The sequence below is a fragment of the Amblyomma mixtum genome, chromosome 10 (genome assembly GCF_055824585.1).
Source record: "Amblyomma mixtum isolate Tamu chromosome 10, ASM5582458v1, whole genome shotgun sequence".
In the NCBI taxonomy this organism is placed as follows: Eukaryota; Metazoa; Arthropoda; class Arachnida; order Ixodida; family Ixodidae; genus Amblyomma; species Amblyomma mixtum.
This window is the reverse complement of record NC_143021.1, coordinates 26,453,142-26,480,794: the sequence shown is the minus strand read 5'-3', so window position 1 is coordinate 26,480,794 and position 27,653 is coordinate 26,453,142. Positions and strand designations below refer to the sequence as shown.

At 45.4% G+C, this 27,653-nt stretch overlaps 2 protein-coding genes across 2 annotated transcripts in view; both read right to left on the bottom strand.

The window, feature by feature from the left end:
* Nucleotides 1-9,430, bottom strand: part of LOC149325431 (calcium-activated chloride channel regulator 1-like) — a 37,380-nt gene extending 27,950 nt beyond the window's left edge. Inside the window, exons 1-3 of the mRNA XM_089563428.1 lie at nucleotides 9,417-9,430; nucleotides 5,951-6,104; nucleotides 2,305-2,653 (exon numbers count right to left, since the gene is read on the bottom strand). Coding sequence (XP_089419554.1) covers nucleotides 2,305-2,653; nucleotides 5,951-6,104; nucleotides 9,417-9,430 — 517 coding nt within the window. The remainder of the gene's footprint in view (nucleotides 1-2,304; nucleotides 2,654-5,950; nucleotides 6,105-9,416) is intronic.
* Nucleotides 9,431-27,009: 17,579 nt separating this feature from the next.
* Nucleotides 27,010-27,653, bottom strand: part of LOC149325430 (uncharacterized) — a 78,675-nt gene continuing 78,031 nt past the window's right edge. The window contains exon 7 of the mRNA XM_089563191.1: nucleotides 27,010-27,159. Within this exon, the coding sequence (XP_089419317.1) occupies nucleotides 27,010-27,159 (150 nt within the window). The remainder of the gene's footprint in view (nucleotides 27,160-27,653) is intronic.

The following is a 27,653-nucleotide window of genomic DNA, read 5'->3' as shown; positions in this document are numbered from 1 at the left end:
GTGAAGACGCATAAGGTATGCCCTTCCGTTGCATCATTTCGGAGAACAACTCGTGGTAGGATACCGCAGGATGCTATACGATGCCGGACAACTTGTTAATCAGGTGCGTCCATTGATGCATCACTGGTGGCAACGATGAAAAAGGGTTTATTGAAAGGTACGGTGTGTTCCTTGAATCCTTCTTAAAATTTCTGTCGTTCTATTTGAAATCTACAGGAATTAGTTATGGTGACAGTTTCTTCGTGCAGCGAGCTGGGGTGCGCATTTGGTCAAGGGTAGCTCCTGCTCTTAGTGACATGTTCTTAAGCTTTGTTAACAAGAAGGTAGATCTTATTCAGTTGACCTGTTTCGGAAGGCCTTTCGTTACGTCGATGATACTTAATTATCGCCGACAACTTTGACAGCTTCGTACGCAGGGTAATATACATAGTTAAATTGTTTAAGGATAGCGGTATGGACCTCAAGTTCACGTACGAGGTTCCAAATGGGGGAGGGTTGCTGTTTCTGGACCTTCGATGACTGAGAACACGGACCATCTTTGTTGGAGTTACTGTTCGCGTTCCGCGATAGGCTTGTTAAAGTTTGCGTCAGCCGCCGCGGTGGCTCAGTTGTTATGGCGCTCGATTGCTGACCCGAAAGACGCGGGTTCGATCTCAGCCGCGGCGGTGGAATTTCTATGGAGGCGAAATTCTAGAGGCCCGTTTACTGTGCGATGTCAATGCACGTTAAATAAAACCCGAAATGGACAAAATTTCCGGAGCACATGACTACGGCGTCTCTCATAGCCTGAGTCGCTTTGCGACGTTAAACCACCATAAACCAAACCAAATTTTGCGTCAGCACACTCGAAGCTCATCAAGGATGGAATCACCGCCTCGCGTTTAAAGTGAGCTGCATCGAAGTCTTGCCACCATCGCATCAAGGAAAGTGTTGCTTATCAGGTGGAAATCCTGGTTAACAGCGGATATCCAGGTGTCGTGATCGGTAGAACCAGCGAGAAGATTATTCGCTCGGTAAAGGGCCAGTGAAAAAACGACAAGAAAGAACAACAAAGCAAACCCCTGATAGTACCGTCTGTGCATCGACTTCCACATGGGATTAAGAAAGTTGCTGGCAGGTATGGCATTCGTGTCATGTTTTCGTTTCCAAAAAAACTGTAAACATTATGCCATGCGATTCAAGCTAAGGCGGAGCAGGACGCAACGAAAAGAAAAGGAGGATGTGCTGTCAGACATATGTCACGGTACGTCGCGTGCAAACTGGGCAGAGTGTACAAAATCCCCCTGTCGTGCTCAGAAGTATACTTAGGCCTAAGTGGCCGATGTTTGAATGTGCGGCTGATGAAGAATGCCGGAGATATGGAAAAAGGCTACACTTCAAACAATATTGTTCTTCATTGTCGTAACTCCAGCAAGCGCAAGAAGAAATGTTCTCACCTGTTTTCCAAAACGTCTGCTCTTTTTCGTCACCGAGATCGTGTAACGCGGGAGATAGTTGAAGCCTATCATATTGCAGAAACGGGGCATACGTATGTTAGTGTCCCTTCAGTTGGATTTTATAGTAGGGAGATAAGTTTTTTGAAAGAGCGAGTGAAAACCGTGTGTTATACTTTGCCTGCACATCGGTGACATGTGGCGTGCGACTACTCTGGGTTTGTTTTAGTTGTATATATAGAAGCTTCTGACTAAAAATTCTTGTATACTTGTGAGTAAGCGCTGTGTCTCCTCAGTGTCGTTGTTTGTTAGCGCCTGTATTTTTCATAGTGAACGTATACAAACTAGCTCAGTTTTCTGCCCTTTTACAAGTCATTCTTCATGTCTGCAGCTAGCGGGGCAATGTATTGTTGACCGCGCTTCAACGCCATCAAGGAGCGCCGCCACACCCCACACTTTAAGCACAGCACCGGCGCCACAGACATGGCACAAAAGCCACGCGACGCGACGCGGATTATGATGGCTCGTCACCGCCCGCGTGCTCCCACCTCACGGCAAGAACGGCACAATTAGATGCGACCTGACATATACGCTCTTGAAGAGGTTTGACCTTTTCCGTATTCTCGAAAGCCACCGCTGTCCGCCTCCCCTACCCAGAGCGGTAGAGTCCGTGACTGATGCCCTCCGACGCTGCTCAGCGGAGGCCAAAAAAAAAAAAATCTCATGGAGAATTCGATGTCGCGAACCCAGAAGCGGCACCCACAAGAGATTGTGTAGTTCTCTATCAGCGGTAATTTCTATATAGAGGGCGCTATGCGTTTACCGATCTCGCTAAATGCTCTAATCGTTCATCCTCCAGCCAGGTGCTCACCCGCAAGTCGCATCTCATCTTCGCCAGCGGCCGCCTTGAGAAGCCACCTGGCGGACACAAGGACGCCGTGGCCGGGACTTCCGCAGTGACCGGAATGCAGAGCCCGAGGTCCGGGTGGAGCACCGTCCGGCAAGGGTCTCAGCCCGCTTCGTTCCTCTGCTGCTGCTCCCAACACGCGGACGTCAACGGAAGAGCGGCCATATTCGTGGTAAGCGGTGTCTGCCTCCTCAGCAGGCTGTGACGCGTTGTCGCGTGACCAGCTCCCGGGCAGCGCCAGGACGACGCTCTTGAAGTGCACGCATCCCCGCGATGCTTTGTTGAGCAACACAGAGGCTTTCCGAAACAATTCCTGCGAAAGAAGTCGTTGCCCGTCGTCAATGCAGTGCCGCCGCTTCGAGAGACCACAGAAACACCCGCAAAACGCTCTACATAATGAAAGTGTGATGTCCGAAACGTATTCGTTCGAGACAGAGGGCGTCAATTGTCTAGAAAAATATAATTATTGAGGATAAGTAAAGCAGACTCACCGGTGTCGTTTGCGTACGTTTCACCGCTGTCATTGCGAGCGCACCGGCGGAGCAGGCTTTTAAGGCACGTATTTCGTATTTTTTTTTTTTTTGGGGGGGGGGGGGGGGGGCGTATTACGATGGAGGCAAAATGCGAAAGCACTGCACTTAAGAGCCCGAAGTGGTATAAATAGATACAGAGCCCTCTACTACGGCGTTTCTCACAAGCCATGCATCGATTCACGACGTTAAACCACACATACCATACTAAATTATTTTTATTTAGTTTAGATATGCACCGCTTCAAAGAACAGAGGTGATATAGAAAAAATATATCTTAACTTTGCTATTTCTTGACTAGTTTTGGGATTTGCTCCAACCGAGAACAAAAAGTGCCCCACAACCATTCCAACGATAGTAGCTGTTAACATGTCAGACACGCTGACTGATCTGTGGCAGGTTCAGTGGAGAGAAATAAACGTTGCTCAAAGTGCGCAGCGGTGCGCCCTGCCATTCCTGCGTGCGCACTTGCGCTAGGTTATTCAATAGGTATTCTTGAACAACTTATTTATAATTGATTTAGGAGTTATTTACGTTCGCCACATTTACGTCATTTAATGTTCCGTACCATTTATTTCGCTCTGCGTAACTTACAAAGTTTATTTTTATCTATTATAGTTTAGCTACTCTGAATTGCCTGCATGTTGGTCGCACTACAAGCAGACTTCTCAATCATTATTTAAGTTCGCCGTGTGGCAGCAGGGCATCTGGATGGGCCTCAACAGTTTCAATGGTGGTTCTTCAGTGCGCATTGAAATTGCCTCTTTGACAGTGTCTTTAGACGGTAGGTGCATTGGAGCCCCTTAGTGTTCATTACGCAGGGAAGGAAGCAAAGGCGGCACAGGAAACCGTCACTAATTTTCTGACTTCTCCTCGCACATAGGACGCACTAACTGCTGTAGATGCGAAGGAAACCAGGTTCAACGACCAGTTTCGCGGCCCGACCAAGGCGCAGGCAACTCTTTCGCCTGTTTCCAATCTCCTTTTGTAGTTTTGTACCAAAAGAACGAGTGCTCACGCATGCGTGTGAGTGAGATGCCGGCTGACCAAATCAGCGTTAGAGGGACTGCGCAATTTTTTTTTTTTAAACAGCCCTACAACTCGGCTGGCTACAGTACAATGAGAAGTTTCATTGATATGTGTTCACAAACATCAGTCTGCTGCATTCGCCTTTTTTAGCTCTGTTTTCCGACAGATAGGAAGTGTTGTATGGTATGGCATGGGGTGGTATGGTATGGTATGGTATAGTATGGTGTGGTGTGGTGTGGTGTGGTGTGGTGTGGTGTGGTGTGGTGTGGTTTGGTTTGGTTTGGTTTGGTTTGGTGTGGTGTGGTGTGGTGTGGTGTGGTGTGTGGTGTGGTGTGGTGTGGTGTGGTGTGGTGTGGAATGGTGTGGTGTGGTGTGGTGTGGCACGGTATGGTGTGGTACGGTATGGTGTGGTACGGTATGGTGTGGTTTTTGTATGGCAATCGTTTGGCGTGCCATACGGTACGCTGTGATGTGGTACGGGTTGTATGCGGGAATTAACATCAACAAGCTGCATGTTTGTACCTTGAGGTGGCATGTTTATTATTCGAGATTAAATTTTGACTCCGTGCGCTCTATAATCTACACTGACATCGCGAATGACATAGGCAGTTTGGCATTTAACTTAGATCGACATGCGGCATCCGCATCCTAGATTTCGCGTCCTTGAACTCGGCAGCCGAACGTCATTGCTACTGAGCCTTCGCACTTGGCAGTTCTCAGGAATAAAGCAAATGTGCTATCTTGCACTGGAAACTGTAGATCAATACGCACCGCACATTTTACCAGATGCCGGTGGTGGCGAAAACAACAGACGGTGAGCCCAATAATTACTCACGCCAGCCATTCACGGCTTCTACGAATATTCCTGCCGAGAGTAGGGCTGCATATTGCCACGTATGATTGTAGTGTTCGTTTGTTCGCGCTCAAGCCCGCAGGAGCCATGCGTTATCTTTTTTTTTTTTTCGTGAGACGTGAGAAGCGACCAGACCAATCTCGATTGATCACAGCCATGAAGAACTGCATCTACGTTTTTCCAGATTACTGTAGTTGATTTTGACCGCTTATCTCGATGTTTCCTTGCAGTGTTTAAATTCGGCGATTCAGCCAGCGGTGGTCATTCGTAGATCAACGACTGACGAGCACATTTGTTGCTTACGCCGCTGCCGTGCTGTTTAGTTCTTTTGTGGGTGCAAGTCAGCCCATCTAAAGGGCCTCGTTTGCAACTCTCGTTGCGGTCTTTATTACCGCTGGGCTGCCGTCACTACCACGTGGCAATATACACAAGACAGACTTGGTGCAAGCATATATTTGACGTGTACCGGGAAACTCCAGCTGTCATTCATTATACAACGCTGCGAGCAGCATGAGATAAAAAGCGACTAGAGAACGCTTGTGCCCGCTGTTCTAGAAAAACGTCGTGCATCGTTATCGGTCTTTGAAGTATATCATGATGTAAGGCGATTTCGACTCACGTTGGAAAAACACTGCATATTTGTGAGGCAAACAAAACACACCGCACACTCTGGCGTCAAAAAACAAAAATTACTCACTTTGTTAGCAAATTCAAATAATTCACCAAGAGAAAAAGTACGATAAGGAGCGAACGCCGATGCGGCTGCCAAGCTCCGTTTATGGTATACGTATTGCTTTCTTCTCCACCTGTTCTGTTGTACTGGTGCTGTGTTGCAGCGCGAAGCAAGGCAGCTCAAATATTAGTGCCCCAGGTGGTACAAATTACCTGGATCCCTAAACTACGGCCTCTCGCACAGCCTGAGTCGCTTTGGAATACTAAACACCCTAAACCAAACCAAAGATTTACAAATTACTCACTAGGCAAGCAATAAGGTTGCGCTTAAAAACCAAGAAATCTAAATTTGCTGAGCACTGACAGGAAGGGCATAGTTTCCGCAGTTGAAAAATGTGAGTAAAGTTGCTGGACTTCAGCTTTTCTTTTTGCCATGCTGAACTGAGTGAGCTAACAGAGAACAAAAACAAAATGAACTAAACCGATCGCCTTCCCGAAGGCTTAGCACCCGCTTAAAACCATTTACCTTGATGGCTTCGACAACAGCATGGTCAGGATCGACAGAGTCGTCTATGTCGACTACCCCTTCCCTGTACCCGCCATCTTGTTTGTCGATTGTCAATGAGAGAACGGCTGCAGGTGTCACAGCTGTCTGCAGAGCATACAGCGGCAATAGAAACCTGGAAGACGCAGACAGCCAAGTCGTGTCAGCGCAGATATGGAGCCATGCTTGCAGCAAGTCAGCTTAAGACAAACAAGGTACACAATACACGCGTCGTTTGTTCTCCATTCGGCTCTAATCCACATAAAGCAACTGTTCAGTGCGTATGCTTGTGAACATGAGCACAGCTAACAGGGATACCGAAATTCATACGTAATTAAGTCGAGCATAGCTTGTCAGGTTAAGTGGTTACCATGTTTAAAACAGAGATAACAAAAAGATTGGATGTCGTTACTTACGGGCGCTCCCTTAGTGATGGGTACAGACACGAGCGCAACATAGAAAACTTGAGCTTAGTGCTTCGTCACTCGAAAAGTGCGGATGCACCGGTTTACCACGCAGCCGCTCTTAGCAGCGGCTTGATAGTGCGTCAGCACTTTCCGCAGCTGCACGGCGACCGTTGACTTCGCCACGGTCAGCGGGCACGCTCCGTTTGCTCGAAGCGCCGTTGAGAGCGCTGCAATTTGGTAGCGTACGAGCATAGTTACGTGGTATTTTTTCATATTTCGAGGGATTTCTTTACATGCCGGAAAAAAGGACCCCGTAGGAAACACGATGCTACAATAAACTTAATCTGTTGTTTCTAAACTTGCTCTACAACCTAACGGTCTTGGTACTAAAATAAATATTTGAGAATTTCCGTAATTAATCTCAGTTAATTAACTAATTAAGCGCAATAAACGATATTTAGACGAGCGCCGCATGATGCCGAACAATGTATTGTTGGTTTCAGCGGGCTGCGGTTTACAGCTTTTTGTTAAATCCTTGGTTCAAGGTAGGTACGTGAAACACCTTGTGTATAGGATATATAGGATATTGGTAAATTGCTATTCATGATCTGAAAGAACCTGCTAAATGTGTTTCATCCCATTCTTTTTCTTCTACTTATTTCAAGCTCGTGGTCTAGCTCTGCGGTAACCACCTGCCTAAAGTAGATGCATTCCCTCACCACTTCCAGCAATTCGCTTCCAATCGTAAACCGCTGTTTCCTTTCGAGGCTTGTTCAACCTTACTTTGGTTTTCTCAATACTAATTTTTCAATTCACCATTCTGCTGAGGGAAATAACTCCTGAGGAATTAACTCCTGAGGGAATTAACAGGGCAATACCCCAAGTTAGTCACAGATTATTAAGGCACTCCTCATTAACTCTTGTTCACAACTGTTCCAAATACAGGCCTCTGAATAGCTCCTGTAAACAGGTGGCGAATTGCATTGGGGAGATCGTGTCACCCTGCCGAGTATCCTTCCTGATTATGATTTTATTGGTGACTTTATTGAGGGCTACGGTAGCTGTGCAGTCGTTATAGATACCTTCCAGGATTTCTACATAAGGCTCTTCTACACCCTTATTCCTCAATACCTGCATCAGTGCTGAATTTTCGACTATTACAAACGGTTTCTCGTAATCAGTGAAGGGTATATGTAGGAGTTGGTTATATTCTCCACATTTCTCTATGTGGTCCAAATGTGGTCTATTGTTAAGTGTCCTTCCTTTACGAAAGACTGCCTGATCATTTGGTTGATTGAATTCTAAGGCTGTCCTGACTCTATCGGCGATTACCTTAGTAAATACCGTATAGGTAATGCACTGTCAACTTATCGGTCTGTGGGGTTGTGCTATCGTCATAACATACCCACATTAGAGCATTGGCATTGCGCCTCAGATAGAGGCATATAGTGAACACCTGTGGCTGGGCAACTCGGTTACAGCGAAGAAGGAGGCGCTGCAAACTCAACCCCGCCGTCGATAACCAGTGCTTCATGCAAGAGCGGAGAGCAAGGGCCATCTCCCGGCCTCCGGGTCCACTCCCCCTTCCCCTTCCTATCGAAATAACGCGGCGACCGAAAACAGCAACAACGATAAAAATAAAATGCAAAAAAAAATGCGCTGCAAAGTGCAGTAATCTTTGCGTTAGCGGTTCTCTCTGCGAAAGCGTGACCGGCAGCGACAGGTGGGCACGGTTTCTGATCGCGAAGACTTGCAACGCGCAGTGCTTCGAAAGCTAAGTTCTCGTACGCTACATGCGTGGAAGAAGGGCTTAAATGTTGTGCGTCGTTTTTTTTTATTTGAAGAGTGTGCCACCAGGCATAAGTTAAGGTGGACCACAGGAATGACAGCCGATATGTTCGGTGAAAAAAAAAATACTGTCGTTCTCGTTCGGTACAATGGTGTGGTGCAGCAAATGCTTCCGTCCCTCACTTCGCTGACCACTCTTCTCTGGAACCGGAAGCTAGACCAGCCACTTGGCATAAGCGCAATTGACATAATCAAGGTAAACTGTCAGCGGTGGGTAACCAACACCTAGCGACAGAGTTTGACCGACCAGGTGCCGTGCCACCCTAATTTGAATTTCTCTACCCCCCGCCGTGGAATGATAAGGCGCCCTAGATGGAACAGACTGCGGAGACGAACAGGAACTGCTTAAGTGAGGCAGCCTCTAGGGACACAGGAACGGCGGAGGACGCTGTCGAATACTGCCTCATCGGACGCATGTGAAGTGAAGATTTAATCCGTGAGAAATTACTCCGTAGCAGTGATTACGAATCAGACCTTCTCTAACCTGAAGCCGGAGCAACGTTTTTGGCATTAGCCCAGTATTCATCTGAGGAAACTACATTCGTGCTTGATCACTCTTTCGAGAGGAGGTGGCCTCTTGACACCAAATCAGGACTAATATACCCTTTAAAAATTGGTAAAATGTCTTTTGAGGAAAGGAAAAGGAAGAGTATGTCTCAAATATCTTGGTGGACACCTCAACCGCACCGTAAAGGAGGTAGGTTGGAGTGAAAGAAGAATGAGGTGCCGCAGTGGAGGTCTCTGAAATAATTTCGACAACCTGGGGATGTAACGTGTACTGCACCCAATCTTGACTTAGGCGCGCAGACATTACCCTGCAAATTGCACTTTCTGTGGCGGACGTCCAACCCTCTACCATTCAACTTCGGCATGCAAAAATTCCCTATCACACCTCCCTTAGTAAGCCCCTTCACGTCCCAGTAAGAATCCAACCTGTCTAGCATAGCCCGGGACGACCACCTTTACCCGATCGCCCGGTTCACCCAAGTAGCTACACTACATGGGGCCTGGACTCAGGATACGCCCTCGGGGGGCCTCCCATCTTACGTTTGCTCATATATGTTTTTTTTCTCTCTCGCTGGTAGAAAAATTTGCTTGAATTTAGTCATTGGTTTAGACCAAAAGACGAACAAAAACCTCCTCTGTGACAGGCGGAAGAATGAGATTGTAGAGAGCAATTTCAGCGCACATACCTTAGCGTCGTCATTCCAGCAGTGGGCCGTCGTGTGAGGCAGGCACTGTTCGATCTTCTTTCTCGCCAAAGAAGGGAACTTCGTCGTCGTTTTCTGCTCCGCTATAGCACGTGGAAACAAGACGGGGACCAGTGGAGTAAAAAGAAATATTTTTCAGGCGCTGTTATACGCTGTCGGTTGAAATTCAAAATGAAAGAGAGCCTGCGCCCATATAATATCTTAGCCATTTTTCTGCTTTAATAAAGCCGGCGGGTGAGTTGTTTCGTTCACTCAATATCTACATAAAAATACGACTGCACCAGCCATGGCCTTGATTCGTGAAGAACAATTCCTTTCTCAAAAAGAAAAACACTCCTCCAAAATTTCGTGCCTATCTCCACAATATTTTGCCTGGGCATGCAAACGTAAAGGCAGCGACACCTTCTGCTTATTGGCGCGATCTTGTTTTTAGACCAGGAACCATATTTCAACAAATCAAGACTATTCTTATTTTCGTATTTACGTTTTAATATATTCATGCGGTGTGTAAATAGCTTTCGCGAAAAAAAGGCGGAGGAAAGAGGGAGGAAAGAGGGAGGGAGGAAAAAAATTTCGGGGGGTGTTCTCAACTCCCCCGCCCTGGCTTCGCCCCTGACGGTGCCGTTGAAATAAAGGTGATGGATGTAACACAAGTAGTGGAAGTCAAAATTATTGTTTACTGCAACCTGCATCCGAACTTCATCATCATCATCATCATCTGGCTGACTAAGCCCACTGCAGGGCAAAGGCCTCTCCAATGTCTCTCCAATTAACCTTGCCCTTCACCAGTTGCGGCCGCCGTATTCCCGCAAATTTCTTAATCTCATCCGCCCATCTAACTTTCTGCCGCCCCCTGCTACGCTTGCCTTCTCTCGGAATCTACTCCGTTACCCTTAAAAACCAGCGGTTATCTTGCCTTCGCATTGCATGCCCTGCCCAAACCCACTTCTTCCTCTTTATTTCAACTAGGATGTCATTAACACGCGTTTGTTCTCTGACCCACTCCGCCCGCTTCCGATTTCTTAACGTTACAATTATCATTTGTTACACCTATCAGCTGTTGTTTAGTTTGACGAACTGGGGCCTACTACTAGGATAATTATTTGGAGAACGGCTCCTATGTGAATAGGTTATTGTCCTGTAACATATCACCACAGAAACGTTTAATATCATTTAGAGTTAGTTAGTACCCTCCTTTATAATTATTGCTTTCGCTTTAAAGGGTCTATTACGAGTAGGTCTGGCGTTACCAAGTTGCGTTATCATCATGCCCCGAACAGCGCAAATGAGGCGGCGTGGTAACCCGTTTAACTTCACGGTGGCGCTCCACACGTTACATGATTTCGTGACGTAAATAAACTTGCATTCTCCAGTAACCGGCGTCCGGGTCTGTGTGCTTTTCTATCTGCGATTCTTCTCTTCGAACAACCTCACTTTCTGCATATTGCCACCTAGTATTGCCAGGTGGCGCATAGTAGCTGACGACGACGAAGCAGGGCTCGCGCAGTGTGGAATCTGTTGTTGTTGTTGTTGCCTTGGTTGCATGGCAATACCCACGACGGGGGATTGACAAGGGTTCAGTGAGGAGAGCCCAGAGAAGGCAAATTGGTGCCAAGCTAATGATTAACTTTGGGTACGTATTCCGAAGAATTAAAGATGAAATTACGGATAAAAAGAAATTACGGGAAGAAATCAATGAAAAAAAAACAACCGGCATAAAGATTAGAGAATTGAATACCAGAAAAATTCTGAATGATTTTGCAATGCGGACATTTTGGGTACCATTAGCAAGGGAACGTGCCGGTAGCAATTATGTAATTGTGGAGGAAATCGCAAACTTGATGCAATGCGAAACCTCTGGCGCTAGCACCGAAGGAGAGAAGAAGCGGACCCGACAAAGTGAGTCCCATTCGAGAAATTGGAATTTCGAGATACGTCCTTCTCTGAAGTGCAAACCTCCGGCAATAGAGTAGGAAATGCTCCAGTGTTTCCACCACTCCACAAGTCGCACAAAGGTTTGTGGGACTGAACCCGCATCTGCATAAATAAAGATTTAAGTGGGGAATTCTGCACCGCAGGAGTGTCATTGCACCTCACACTGCCGGGATTTACAAGCACGAACCTTCCATGGGTACGTGAGATGGTGGTAGTCAATAGTAGACAGCAAGGGATCGTTGCACATAGTGGTAATATGCTGAAAGCGCTGAAAGCGAGACATTCCTAAAAGGATCAGATTAGGGACGCTACAGGCGACCGGTGCATTGAGAGCAGATTTTGCTAAAAGGTCTGCTGCATCGTTTTGAGAAATACCGCAGTGACCTGGGATGCAAACGAAGCGCACCTCTTTCACCCATCCAGGAATCAAATACTTCAATGAGCGGCTCAACAGATCGTCTCGTTTAGAATCCAGCGCCAACAACACAGAGAGGCAATCTGACAGGAATATCACCTGGGAGACACTGGGGGGAATCTTTAAAGCAGCCAGCCCAAGAGCCATAAACTCCACTAGAAATATGGGAGTGTAATCCGGGACTCGAAGTGAATAACTCCAAGAGAGATCCTCAGAAAAAATGCCAACGGCTGCGTTCTGGCCAGCCCCGGACGCATCTGTAGCAATCACACTGTGGTGGGGGAAAGAGTCAAGGTCTTCTGAGAGGAGACTAAGTAGGGTCCTGGACGGGAGATGCTTTGCATTAGGTGGGAAATATAATCAAAAGCAATATCCACAGGGGACGTTGCAGAACCTACTCTACACAAAGAACTGAGATCTATACAAATGACCGATAAAAGGTTTTGAGTAAAAACGGCCTGAGGGAGGCGAAACCTTGGCCAATGATGACTAAAAAAGAGAGCCGAGTGGGAAGCAAAAATAGGTGTAGCCACACCAGAAGCAGACTCAAATGCCCGTAAGAAAGTCCTGTCGCCTTTGCTGCCCCAGCTTGCGTGGCCTTGTCTGTCTGGTATTAAAGCCCCCTTCGTCAACAAGTACGTTTCAATATCGAGTAAGTATGCTTTCTCCAGGGGGAATGGGACTGCCGGACTACAGTGGAGTAAAATATGGGCAGTGGGCGAAGGCAGCACAGCGCAAGCGGAGTGAAGCATTAAGTTTTTAGATATTAACCAGTGGAAAAGCTGGTGGCCCCGCACTTAATCCATCAAGAATACTCTCGGCATGTCGCGTAAACTTCACTTCGAATTGGCTTGTGGACGTTCTACGCATCAGATTTTACGGTCATTCAATTTAGTTTTCTTTGAAGTTTTTTTGTGGTTTGTGGTTGTGTAGTTATCCAACTATGCCGACAATTAATAACACTCGCGACTGACGATGATGTTTTCCGCAGAAGTGCCTACTCCAAGCACTTGACTCAAATTGAGCTGAGCGCAGTGTCTGTGGCCTGCTCGGCAGGATGTCCGCTTGCCCCGTAGTTTGCAGCCATTTACGCAGCAAGCTAGGTTTGTCTAGAAGGAACATGCGCATTAGAAGGTGAGTTTTGTTTGTATACAGCCACCTACTGCCACCACTCTGCACTTTTCCCGAACGAGGTATGGAGACACTTGCCTTTTAGAAGCACAAAGCGCTTCAACAAGCGCCATTTATGTTAAGCGTACTCGTCGAATATAGCATTTACTTCATTTCGAAGTCAGGCGGTGGCCAAGTACTGCATGCAGGAGCTCCTTACACTTCAAGAATTAATGCAGCGAAATACCGACACGTGGCGCCTGTCAGCATGAACAGGGCCGTCACTTACTTGTAGCAGGGCAGGTTACGGCTTCCTGATTCATGTTTCTCTTCGCAAAATCCGTAAATTCAGTGCTAGTACATTATGAGAGTAGTAAGGTGGAAAGTTGGGCGAGTTGAATCTTATTCATGATGAAGTTTAGCGCCAAGTTTTGGCGCTAAACTTCATCATGAACATTATGAGAGCCGGCACATTGCACGTGCATACGAGTTTCTGATAGAAGGACGTGGGTTCTGGATAGTTTCGCATGGCGTGAACATAATGCGCGAGACCGCAGTACCAGAGGGCATCAATGAAACATTTCTATTTTTTGGCGCCTGATTAACCTCCCTGCCTTTCCGTCTATTTCTCTCTCTCTCTTTCTATTTTGTGGAATGCCAAAACTAAATCTCTTAAAATGTGCTATTTTAAGCGTTAACATTTTTGTGGAAGAAAATTTGCTCTAAAAATGTGTCTATTAAACCCAGTAAATTTGATCCGATGGTAGCTATGTTTGGCGACATGATGAGAAAGCCCTAGTTAACCCCGCTCAAATTCGCTACTCGTTTGCACATATCTTCTCGTTTGATCATTTATTTCACTGTACAGTCAATAGATGCTAAAGGACGTTTTCATTGAAACTACGTTTGCTTTCAATATTTTTCTTTAGATTTACATTTCTGAAGTCGCAGTTACGTTTTAGAGCTAACGCTAGCCAAGGCAAGTAAGAAAAGTCGTCTTCCTGGCATACCTGCAGGTGATTAATCATTTGCACATACCTGCTCTTCTGATCATTTATTTCACTGCACAGTCAATACATATTCAGGCGTGTTTTGATTGAAACTACGTTTTCTTTCGAAACGTTCTTTAGATATACATTTCTGAAGTCATAGTGACGTTTTAAAGCTAACGCTAGCCAAGGCAAGCAAGAAAACTGGCCTTCCTGGCATTCCTGCCGATGATAAAGTGCTTTTTAAGAAACTAGCGTAGAGCGTATTACCAGATTTCCTTCGAGGCACTATTTAGAAACACGATAATATATGCGCCCCGAGGGGACCCTATGAGGGACACTAAATGAACAGACCGGCAGTGCCTTGTGTCAGCGTCGCCGCAAAAGGCCTCAGTGCGCCGCCTTCAGCACAGGTCCTCCACATTTTTGTAGCGAGAGCTACACTACGCCAGCTCTTCGACCCTTCAGCGTGGCACCCCTTGAGCTCCGTGGCGACGCCGTGGCCTTGAGCCGGTTGGTCACGTGGTGTGGACTAGGTGCTGCTGCCGGCGGCGCGGCACGCCGGCGAAACCGAGCTTCAGCTGTTGTGCGCATGCGCCGTGTCGAGAGGAGGGGGGAGTGGAGAGGCGGAGAGATGTCGCAGTTGTATAAGTAGCGAGCTCAGGCGTCACTCCAGGTTTAACCAGAGCTAAACCACATCCAATTTTCGCTAGCCAAATGGGAGCGATTTTAGTAGGATAGCACTTTTATTGGCTATTCGTTATTTTGGCCATTTTTTATAATTATTTATTTTTTAATTTTTGTAATTCATTGTAAACTTTTTTTACTGATTGCAGTTCGACCATGTATTTGTTTGCTTCACTGACTTGTACATTTGTTGCTGATGCTCTGCTCTTGTATAGGGGATGGGAGCGTAGTCAAGCTGCATTATAGCGGCTTTGTCTCCTATCTCCTCATGTATTTGTATTACATGAAATAAATCAATTCAATTTAATTCGTGCCTTTAGGTGTTGAGTTCGTTTGTATAGCTCTCTGTCTGCTAGTTTGTCTGAAGCCGGCTTTGGATCAGGCTGCCCACCTACCCACTGAGTTGTGGGCAACCTGCCAGGTATTTACATATCTATATTGCACACCATGCAAACTGCCCGCTGTGGCGGGTGGCAGTTCAATTAATGGTAGTTTAGTTTATTGCGGTTTAACGTCCCAAAGCAACGCCAGCTATGAAGGACGCCATAGTGAAAGACTCCGGAAATTTCGACCACCTGGGGTGCTTTAACGTGCGCTGACATCGCACAGCACACGGGCCTCCAGAATTTCGCCTCCATCGAAAATAGACCTCCGCGGCCGTGATCGAACCCACGCCTTTCGAGTGAGCAGTCGAGCTCTATAACCACTGAGCCACCTCGGCGGGCCTCAGTTAATGATAGATGATGAAGACAGTGGCGCATTGCTTAACTTCTGCACCACTGCGTCAGAGCGGTAAGAGGACTCCAAGGCGTCTATGAACTTTAGCAGAGATTGACCGATCCTGCATACATGGGCACTAATCCATTATCGCCATCCGAGCGACTTGAATCCGTGAACAATGGATCCGAATACCGCATCCGACGGGAAAGTTCTAGCGCACCAATTTGCATTTAGGGAAACTACGCAAATCAAACTTCTATTATTTTGTAAAGTGTCTTGATAGCCAGCCGATCATCGTTGGTCAAAATACATGATGCGCTGATATGGTAACGATCTTCTGAAGTAACGGAATACAAACAGTCACGGACATCATTTGTGCATCGTTTTCATTTCCAGCTGCCAGCGGACAATGGCTGACTAATTCCTGGATTTTCCATCTTTCTTCCCCTCTTCACCCAAAACTAGAGTCATTCTGCTCTTTCCGGTGGCCTTCTTTAGCTGTAAACTGTCTGGACGTTGCCAAGGAAACTCCGCGACACCCTGTGCTTGGACAAGTATTGGGATATGTGAAGAGGGTTTGTCCGTACCTACAAGTTTCAACCCGCGAAAAAGCAGTTCTTTCAAGAAGTTTTCAGTGCATCAAGGAGGCCTAGTGTTGGGCTCTAGAGTTGCGATACACGACAGCATATTATGACTGTTGTTGGAAGAAACCCCTGAATGGCACCCCGACATTGCGCGTGCTTAGGAGTTAGCCAGAAGTTACTTCTGGTAGATCGCAGTTGACTCTCATGTGAAAAAGTATATCATGGCCGGCGAAGTTTGCAAACAACAGCGTAGTTTGCCAGCCAGAGACCTTTGCATCCATGGGGTTGGCCTACGAAGTCGTGGAAGCATGTACACGTCAACATTGCTAGGCCATTTAAGGAAAAAAGGGTCCCTAGTGGTTCTTAAGGCTCATCCTGAATTGCCTGAAGGTTTTTTTAATGCAGTCGAAAACATCATTTTGTACTATCGAGAGGCTGCAAGAGCGTTTTTATCGGCTAGAAATGCCTGAAACGTTTCATTTCGAAAATGGCGGCCATTTCACGTAGGTAGACTTCAGAAATTTCATGACAGGTATGGGTATTCGGCATGTGCTAAAAGCGCTTTACCACCCTAGTTGCAATGGGCTAGCATAAAGGTGTGTTAATGGCCTTAAGGCTGCAATGCGCAAAGGTGTTGTAGGGGAATTTATGCAGCAAATATTGAGCAAATATCTGTTGATTTATCGCAACACTCCACACGCAGCGACAGGAGAATATCTTGAAACGCTACATTGTGGAAGGTGTCTGCCTACAGCACTGTATATTAGAAAACAGTCGTGAAAGCTAAATTGGGCCAGCATCAGTTTAAACTACCTATAAAGACAAAATGCCAAGCTAGGGAATTCAGAATCAATTAACGAGTTCAGGGTTTGAATAATCGATGAAGAAACAAGTGTCTCAGAGCCACTATTGTATCCAAAAGTGGTCAATTTGTAAGAAACAGGACCACTTTTGGTGAAAATAGTGGCCCAGAGCCACTATTCTATTCAAAGTGGTCACATTTCTCATGTTGCTGACTTGAACAGGGGCCCAGCAAACATCTCACAGAATGTAATTGTGATGGGGAATATCGCCATTGAGAGCTCCGACAAAAAGCTTAAGACCAAGTTTCCGCACTACAAGTGACACCGGGCAGCTAACTACAATGCGTCGCTACCCAGCAAAGGAACGTATGTCTCCGGGACGCTTTAACCTTGGAGTGAGACTCAGTCCGTGTTGTGCGCCTGGCATGGACTTAATAGCACAGTGTTGGGCGTGTGGTGCTTCGCACAACGAACAGCGTCTTGGCAACTATGACTGCAGTGTGATGCTGGCAACTGGGACTTAGGGACACTTCGTCATAAGCCAATTGGCTAGCCATGCAGCAGACAGTCACGATTGTACTCTTAGTCATGTAACCGGCAGTGTTCATTACTTAGTGTTTGCTGTACCATCTGATGACCGTCTGATCATGCGTACGTAACACAGCAGAATCAAAAGTCGCACGCCGCTATATGCACTTCTGGTTCAAATGGTCTGCAATGCGCGTGCTGCAGCTGTTTAGTCGGAAAAATGATTATAGTGGCACCCCATACTTCGCAGCGTGCAAGGATGTTCAACTTCTTGCAATATAATTTCTTCGAGGCGGCAGCTCTGAAACCTGCGTAGTTGGCTAGCAACCTTGTCAGAACACCTTATCTTGGGAAGTTATCGCATCGCGCTCAAATTTTTCACCTCATTGCGAATAAGACTACAAGACCAAGCACATTTGCATTCGCAGCCCTCATTGATTCCTGTGAAACATCGTCAGTGTAGTTTTCCAGTTCTGTGTATACATTCGTTAGCATGCACTGTAAGCAGTTTGTTCGATCAGGCGTCGGGTGATGGCCGCGCCGGCCTGGTGCTGGGCGCAGTACTTAACTATAATTTTTGAAAACTGTATGCGGGTAAAGACATCTTTCGCAGCTCAAAAGCCACTTGTCACCTTCTGAGTTTAGTCACACAACCACACCACTAACAAGGCCAAACATTAAACAAAAAAAAGCTGAAGCAAGCCAACACCGCTACAACCGTCGCAACGCTGCACAAAAAGACTCATAAAAGCACACGCACAAAGCATAAAGTGCGCACATAAAAACAGTGCTCTTAAAATGCGAACTCTAAAAATGTGATACGGAAAATTAGTGGATGGATAATGTCATTGCTACGCGTGCACATAGTCGCACTCTCTTTTCTGCTATTACCGTATCTTCGCATCCTGCCCTTAATTCCCTTACGTGCGAGACTGTTCTCTAGCGTCTCTAACTTATCCAAAATATTTTATTCCTTTTTTTTCTTAAATCTCTATTTTTTCTAGCAATATCTAAATGCAGTACTTTTTTAAAGAAAAAAAAATGTGCTCACAATATTTGTTCATAATTTAGGATCAAATCCGCCAGTGTTCTGATTTGTTTGAAAAAAAAACTGCCTTCATTCCTTCAGAAAAATAATTATAAGCTGCAACTCGCGCTATTAAAACTGAAGTGTTGCAAGTAAATGTAAAAAAAATGAAGCATTTTATAACCGAAGCTATATGCCCTGGCCATTTAGAAAATTTTTTCGATGTGAATTTTATTTTAGGTTGTATGAAATGTTTTGAAATCAAGCCCCCGAATCGCCGCCAATTTTCCCTCTGTACGGCCACTTCAGTGGACCTCGCTGCATTCTCTGCTTTACTCGAGCCTCCAGGAGTTCATGTTCCCTTTCCGGGAGCGCAGCCGGCGGCAGCGCTTCTCACGAATTCTGAGTGAGCGTGTGTTTATACGGCCCGGGGCGCGTCCAACCGGCGTCAAGGGAATTGGTATTCGTGTGCTGCCAACACCACCGGCTCCGGTGTCCAGTCTACTGCCATTGCTGAAGCTTGCCTTCGGTGCTCGATATCTTCCGTGCTGTCATTTCTTTCCTGGGTCTGCAACCACAGTTGGTTGTCTATTAAAAAAAGGTGTAATACTGTCCTCACCTCAAATTTGTTCTCAGAGTCATTGCATTATGTGAATATAGAAAAGAGATCCCCGCGTGTTCCCTCGCAACTACTTCGTACAGTGTTTGGTTTAAGGATGCTACTAGAGGTGCGGAAAAGGCACTACACTGGTACTTTAGAGGTGGTCAAAGCAGCGGTTGCTCACATCCTAGATTGTGGAGCCGGAGGTCGTACAGCTTTTTTCATACCAAAGCTCCTCAGGCGCTGAGTACGATGTCGTGGAGCACGAACAATAGGGGAAAATGTGGACTCACAGTCCTCTAATACACGTGTGCCTTCCTAAGGCACAGCTCTTGTTACCGAAACTTAGTCCAAGGCAGCGCTGGTATATGATTTGTTCCCTGCACTTCTCGCAACATGTGGCCTCAGAGAGTGCACTACTCAAAGCTGTAGGTTATTAGAAACCACCAACCATGCTGGATCCCATTAAGCAGTCCTACTACACTTTTTGAGCTTCATTTCTGATGTACATTCGTTGGAATGCAAAAGCAGTGACTTTGCCAGCAGCGGCAGCGTACGCCCTTCGGCGCACTCACGCTCTATACTCTGCACAGGTCGGATTCCCCGGTTCAGCACCGCCTTGGTTCACGGCTGATTTATATCTCGTCGCTAGATGCCTTTCGTGTCCTGCGGTCAAGTCGTGAATCCCTCAGGTGACGCCACTACCCGAGCCACTTTGCACGTTTCGAGAGAGGTGGAGCGACTATATGTGCCGACGTGGTTTCCGCCTGGCCTTCACTTTAGCAACAGCAGCGGATGCCCTTGTACGCACTCACGCAGTATACTCTGCACAGGTTAACGCTAGCATTTTTTTCTTTCTCCCTTATTTTATTGACGATGCTGCTGCTGAACTTGAAGTGTACATGAATTATACAAAATTCCAAGTGAAATTTCAAACCTTGTAAAAGAGCTCGGACAAGAAATATGCGACTTGCGCGGTACAGTTGACAATGAACTAAGGAAAGATTTAAAAGAATTGACATCATCTATGGATCTGTTTAAAACTGTAAGGTAGGTTTTGTCCGGTGAAGCTTCTTAACGGGAGCAGGGCTAACAGCAGTCCCAGGTCAGCTGGTCAAGCCAGGAGCGTGCACCAAGTGATGGCAATGCGGCTCGCACGTATGCACGTCGCCTTCCTTAAAAAAACACATATTTCAAGACGACGGTCACACACTGCTTTGAAATTGAAAAAGAAAAATCTGCACTACAAAAAAAGAAAATGCGGCACTGCATGCCGGATGCAAATTCGTTGAACAAGCTCATGTGCGAATCTGAAAAAAATACTAACGTCGAACAGTACTCCCCATATAGAAATTTCCAAGTGAAAGGTGTAGCAGTCATAGAATACGAGAAACTCACAGGCATGCTGAGCAAAATCGATGACATGACTGAGGAGTCGATAACAGCATCTGATCTAGAAGTCGGCCATAGTATCCCTTAAAATACAAAGAATGCCCAAATGTTGTTGTTCAGTTCAGGAATCGTGCGAAGTCAGACGCAATGCTCAACAAAGCACGCAAGTACCGACTCGACGCATCTGAGATTCAGCTACCGGGCAGTAGTATGCTATTCCTAAATGATACCCTACACCCGACGCTCAAGAAGCTTCAGGGCCAAAGTGTTGCACACACAAAGGAGCAAAATGGAAGTACGCCTGGAGCAAAATGGAAGTACGCCTGGATTAAAGACGGAAACATCTTTGCGAGTAAAACTGACACATCGCGTGTACTGCGTATCACTTGTGTCATTGACTTAGACAAGATGCAATAAACACCTTCCTTCAGCTTTTTTGCGCGTTCACGCTGAAATCAGCAGACAAGCTGATTTCAATTTCATGCTGATGATGCAGGTTATATGCGCTCTACACGAACCAATAAAGAGACGCTTAACTTTCTTTCATATGAATCTGCATTCTGCGCGCAACATGGAGTACGATCTGCACGCTTTATTTTCACGCTTTAGCTTTACACATGACATAGTAATGATTTCTGAAACTTGGTACCATAATGATTACGAAGTACTAAATGTTGCCTCGGGCCGCAGTGGTGGCTCAGTGGTTATGGCGCTCGGCTGCTGACCCCAAAGACGCAGTTTCGATCCCGGCCGCGGCGGTCGAATTTCGATGGAAGCGAAATTCTAGAGGCCCGTGTACTCTGCGATGACAGTGCATATTACAGAACCCCAGGTGGTCGAAATTTCTGGAGCTCTTCACTATGGCGCCTCTGATAGCATGAGTCGCTTTGGGACTCAGTTCCCCTTTTTTATGTACCCCTTTTGCTTTCTTAAGCCCAGTATCTCCTGTTTGTTCGTTTTTTTTCTCCTCGCTTTCTTTTCCTGTCTCTTCTTCCTTCTTACAGATCCCCGCACCTTCCCTCCTCCTGGCCGCCTGCGAGCCTGTCTGAAGAATCTGGGCACGCTGGACCCATCCCTGTTTCATGTTCATTTCGTCCTTCTTAATCCTTCAGGGGCGTCTTGCTTTAAAAACAACTTTTCGCCGCCCATCATTTGTGCCTCTTTTTTTTTCCTCTCTTGTAATTGGTTTTTCTTAAATTTTCTTTTGGGCGTTGGCCCCTTTTCTTTTAGGTTTAATTGGATCGCCTGCGATAACCTCTGGTTGGGTGCGGGCTTCCTCTCCAATTTTTGTTTATTTTATTTCATTTCTTGAGAGTTTACAATAAAAGGGACGTAAAACCCCCATAAGCCATAATGTTGCTGGGTGCCCCACGCATTACTTAAACTGCGCAGTGAAAAAAGAGGCGGCGTGTTACTCATGGCGAAAAGTTCGTTAAAGTTAATGTTGTTGCTGACTACACCAAAATGGCTGATGATTTTGAAATCCTAACGGTGTCACATGGTAATGTTGGAGCCTTCCTTATATTTCTGGATGATCTTATTAGCTGCCGAAACGAAACTATGTCCAAACTGAATCTAGGAGGCGATATGAATATTAACATACGAAATGCATCACTGACACAGCGTGATTTACTCATGCTGTTATAGTCTATGATTGCATTATCAACATGAGTGAGCCCACTCGTATCCACAAGAACACTCAGGCGGTACTCGACGTCTTTATCACAAACCAGACCAGCTCTGTGACGCTTTAGGGCGTAATTGGCACTACACAACGGTGAACTGATCCCAATCTATCACTGAACCACATAAACCATGCGACTCGTTGAATATCAAGAGCAGCACGTCTCATTTCAAGACAACAATCCAGATTCTTAGAAAGATTTCGCGGCGATGTACTGACTGTAAACTGGTCTGAAATATATGGTAATGCCGCTGCTGATTTGCGTAGAATTAATTTTTATATCTATAGGAATCCATTTAATTCGCACATTTTTCGTATAAGACTAAAGTGCGCAGCAGAAAAGGCCAGAAACGTTGAATCAGAACGTGGTTACCTCAGACTAAAGAAAAAATAGAATGTACTAGAACTTTTTTCAAATAACGTAGCCAAACGACTACCAGGAATGCAAAGCTTTTCAAATCAAGTTAATTCGTACCCTAAGAAGGGCCAAGAAGAATTATACGCAAAACCTATACAATGCGCAAATAATGAAACGTAATACACGTTGCCTGGCACAGACTAAATGTCCTAGTACGGAGAATAATTCGGGGTGCTCAGCAGCTTCCACAAATATATTTAAATTGCACATCAATTTCAGGGTATTCAATAGAATTCCTTTAATGATTACTTTAATTATTTTGTAAACAGCCTCCATCTTCCTGCAAGTCTTCACCATCTAAAATCTAAAAATCCTGCGAGTGCATTATAAGACCTCTTAATGCCCTGTAAATATAGAATGCATTCATAACTTTTCGAAACAATAGAATCACTGGTGTCGACGACTTAAATTCGCCCCGTTAATTATTGCATAGATATAAGTGTTCCGGGGCTAGAGCAGATATGTAATCTCGCATTTTAATACCCCACTTCCGAAAAGCATGCAACAAGCGAAAGTTGCAATAATTCAAAGGGGCGACAAGAAGCTGTTGTCAAATTACACGCCTATATCAATAATGCGGTCTTTAGAAAAGGTATTAAGAAATTAACGATACAATGAATTCGTTCTGGGAAAGTATCACATCATTACCCACAACCATCGATGGGGGCGACAAGAACCTGTTATAAAATTACACGACTATATCAATAAAGCGGTCCTTAGAAAAGGCATTGAGACATTAACGATACAATGAATTCGTTCTGGGAAATTATCACATCATTACCCACGACCAGTTTAGGTTTACATAACGTCCGTCAACAAAAATAGCACTTTCAACACAAAAAACAAATTGATCCTGAAAGCATTTCTATAGAAATTATTAACATTAAAGGTATTCACAGAAAATTTCAAAGCCTTCGATTGTATTAACTATAAAACACGAATTGGAGCAGCTGGAAACTTTCGGTTTTAGAGCATGATTCTGAAGTCTGGTAAATAGCATTCCCGAGCATCAGTACCAAACGGTGGTAATAAGAAACCATGTTTCGCTTCTTAAATCAATTACAAGTGAGTTACCTCAGGGAAGCATTCTTGGGCCGCTATTTTTTATTTACATCAATATCTACTGCGATACCATATCGACGCCAACATATCTATTCCGATGCCATACCCCTACTATTTACGTCTGGTAGCTGTAGTGAACTTTTAAATCGCGCCAATTCAGCGTTAAATAACTTAAATACATGGTGTCGTGTAAAATGGTAACATTAAAGCAAACAAAATGAAAGAGGTTCTATTTCAAACTAAAAAATCTAGAGCCATTATTGCCGACCGCATAATTATTAGAAACTCAGTTGCGAATGACAGGTTCTCAGTTAATGCCTCGGTGTCAATACTTACACCGGTTAAACCTAGGTTAAACATTTCGACATGCTTTGAGGTAAACTTCCAGGCATCTTAGGCGCCCTTGAAAAAGTTCGCTTCTTCCTGCCCCGTTCTGGCAAGTGACTAGAGCACAACCCCTCTTTTATTTTCCAACAAAAACTGTTCCCTTGTCTAGGTAACGCTACAGGATCAAACATTTCTAAACTTTATCTACTACAGAAAAAGGCTGCAGGAGCCGTTAGCAACTAAGCCCGTGATGCACATACTGAACCTCTTTTTAAGTTTTCCCTGTAAATTTATTTTTTAATGAATTGCACTTGCAAGGCTGTTTAGAGAACAGAAGTGAGGAAGCCACTTTTGCGCAACTACGCAGTTGTCCAAACGTATAAAAAAATAGAACACTCGTCATGATAAGACCTGGTTCCTACCTCGTGCGCACACAAATTATGGAAAGTAACTATGGCCCTGTTCATTACCATACTTCTTAAACTTACTTGGCTTTTGATTCTCACTTCGTTGTCGTGCTCTTTTAACAATAATGATTGTCCTTGTATCACACTGCTAGCGTTACATTTCAGTTAGTATACCTACAGCTCCCTCTTATAATTGTTTAATGATGCCTAACCATGTGTTGTCAGTCTAGTCTTTTCATTACTGCATATGCAAATTTTGAAGCGGCAAAAACCGTCGTAAAGCAGAAACCTTACGACTTTTTGTCTGTGCTGCCTGCATCATCTGCTGATCTATATATTTGTATTTTTATACCCATCAAGTGTTTGATTTGTATGCTGCGCAGCCAAAGAACAAAAGGAACTAAAAATTGCCCTGCCTAAAATTTTGCATGCCAACGAACAAAGCAACGTTTCACGAAAAAGCACAGTTATCGAAGCGCTAAGCTTGCATACGCGACATATAATTTCCTCGGAGTATGAAGTGGCCCGGCCGGTGGTGTTGGTAAAAAACTTAAGGCAAAAGCCTTTAATGGTTCCGGCTATCGGGAAAAATGCTGTCACACTATAGCTGTCAATCAAACTGATGACGTCATCGGTGGTGTAGTATGCCGTAGTAATGAATACTAGTTTTGGTCATTGAGTACATTGCATTGTCGTTAGTAAACAACTAGTAATTAGCCATTGATAATTCATGGTACATAGTCGGTGATTCCAATTAGTAAAAATTAGCAATTGGTCATTAAATAGTATCTAGTGATTTTTAGGTGTGACGTCATCCAGTGGTGACGTCACAAGTGCCATTGGTAAAGTCACTGAGTGCCGCTTCTCCCTACTACGCATGCGCCTGACGCTAGATGGCGCCACAGTACCGTGCCACAAGCGATGTCTTTCATTCACAAATAGCATGAAATCAGCAACAGAGGCAGTCAAAGTGGTGCGGAAAAGGCTTTTGCTTCTACGCACTTTAGAGAGTCAAGTGCCCCTTAGATTTTTATTATGAACGCCGACTGGGGAATCAGTCCACGTGAGCGTGGATTCAGTCCAGGAATCCAATAGCTTCTGGTATTCTGCAGGCTCGAGCGATGAGACTTTTTTGACCGCACCAGGAAGAGAGTGGTGCCGGGGTTTGGGCACTCCCACGTGGATTGGTATAGAGTATGCTGGGCGTTTTCTGTGGCGGGCAGTGAGCGGGATATTTTGAGGGGAAGGTGTGCTTGTGGTGGAGGTTTGGGAAGCAGTTTATCGAAAGCTGGAGCTATATATTTGCGTCTTTTGAACAGGCGAAAGAGTTTGATTCAATGAATTGGAAGTACGTCCGAGCGGTGCTAAACCAAAAATACAATAATGCCCCCAAAACCCCAGAGCGCGACGGCCGTAACACTAGAGAGTTTCAGCACAGTCGTAAAGTAAATTATGGTAACTAGGACTGAATGGCAAAATATCGCCTAGCAAGCTTTTTAACACTAGCATTTGGCGCCAAAGTGTCGCCGTATTGGCCGAGTGATTGTCCGACTCTGCTGAAGCCCTCTACAAGCTCTGAAATGCTAAATATTTTTTATTCTTTATTCAGACCCGCTCAGTACAGAATTTTTGAACGAATACGATGCAGAAAGCACTTTTTCGCATCTAATTAACCATCACTGAGAAGAATTTGCTGGAACAAACTCATTATCCTGCTTGTGTAATACTAAATCACTCGTATTCTTTGTTTTACATAGAGTTTTTTTATTTTGTTGAAGTGCCTGAGAGCAATAGATGAGTATTCCAGGAATTCCCTCTCATTGTACGAAAATTATTTTGGTCATTTGGATGAAAGCAAATATAATTTGTCAGAACAACTAAGGCGTTTGACATAAACCGCGCAGAAAAACAGCGACGGGTGAAAACGACAGACAACGCGTCTGTCTTAACCCGTCCGTGTCTGTGCTCGAGCATGCAAACAAGCTCAGACCCATATCTTACTGGCGCTAACACTGTTCAACGTGGCAAAAAGAATGAGCACAAAACGCAGCTATGTAACAGGGGATTAGAACAAAATAGTTGCCTGCGCGACTGTTTGCGCGTCTGTCGGTCATTCGTATGCAGATATCGCGTCTAGAGCAGGAACTTCAGAAATTTTAAATGGCCGACGAAAATGTTTAAGAAAGGATTCCAGGCGATGCGTAGTTGGCAGGAAAGAAAATTACACTATACTACACTACATGTTACACTACATACTGAACAAATTTTGCGTCCTGATATAATGCTTCATACTACTCTATAACCAAATGGGCGAGTTAGTGGTACATATTGAAGGCCAACAGCGCAACGAAGCAGACACTTCTACTTTGTCTGCGTCGTTGCGCTGTTGGCCTTCAATTCATACTACTATTTGAACAGGCGTGAGAAGACGTTGAGCGCACGTTGGGGAGCCAAAACAAATAAAGAAAACATGAATTCTCCAGTAGTGGTGCTCTGACTGAAAGTTACCCTTGCATTTGCGCTACACAAACAGAAACATGCAGAGAGTGATATACTATAGGCAGTGTTAATGCAGAAACAGTCCCTGGTATAAAATCGTTGCGCACGCACGAAGAGATGTTCAAAATAGGCACCAGTCAAGAACTCTATGAAGCGCCACCCCAAACATATCTTGGCCTCCCGCTGACGCGACGATTAGGCAGCAGCAGGCGCTAGTCAAACAAAGTTCATTGCTCCGTTTGGATCATTCAGGTGACGGCGAAAATTAGCAGCGGGTTGGAAGAACAGAAGAAAGCCGTTCGCATGAATGACGCTGCCATGGAACAAAAAACCAAGGAAGAACAGTGTCCAGGTCCGATGATACCCTCCAGGCTGGCGTAGCAACTCTCATTTTTGGTCCAGGAAGTCTCGGGCAGCCTTCAGACGATTCATTTCGCCGCCGCATTCGGATGGGGTGACGTTCTCAGAAATGCTGTCCACAGACCAGCCGACAATGTAACCGGGTTGATTTTGCATGTAATCTTTCACCTTTTGCATCTGAAACGCGTTGCAAAGCGAAGGGAAGCTTTAGTTAGCAAGCGCCGAAAGCAGGCGCAGAGCCCCTGACTAAAAACAAATGAATCCCCAAAACTATGTCGTTTATCGGGTTCCACAACACGTTTAGCTAGTTTAGGAGTGATGTGGACCTCAGCCAACCATAAGTGTTTAGCGCCAGGATTTTGATAGAATCCAAGAAACAAATCATGACAGCTACAACATACGAGGTGATGAGCAAAGAGTTAAAGCTGTTCTGCCAAAGATTTCTTAGCTCCGGGGAAACTTGAGCAAGTGTTAAGCTGGGAATTCGTAACTCTAGACGTTTGGGTGATTTCGCTCAAGGAGTCTGAAACCCGGCCGGCAGCCTGATTTTTATGCTATGAATTTCTGTCCGGGGAAAAACGTGCCATTCAGCGCCAGCCAAAACAAACCCATGTAGGAGGTTACACTAGATCCTCACCCTTAAGCGTTCTAGTGCAACTTTGCAGTCGACC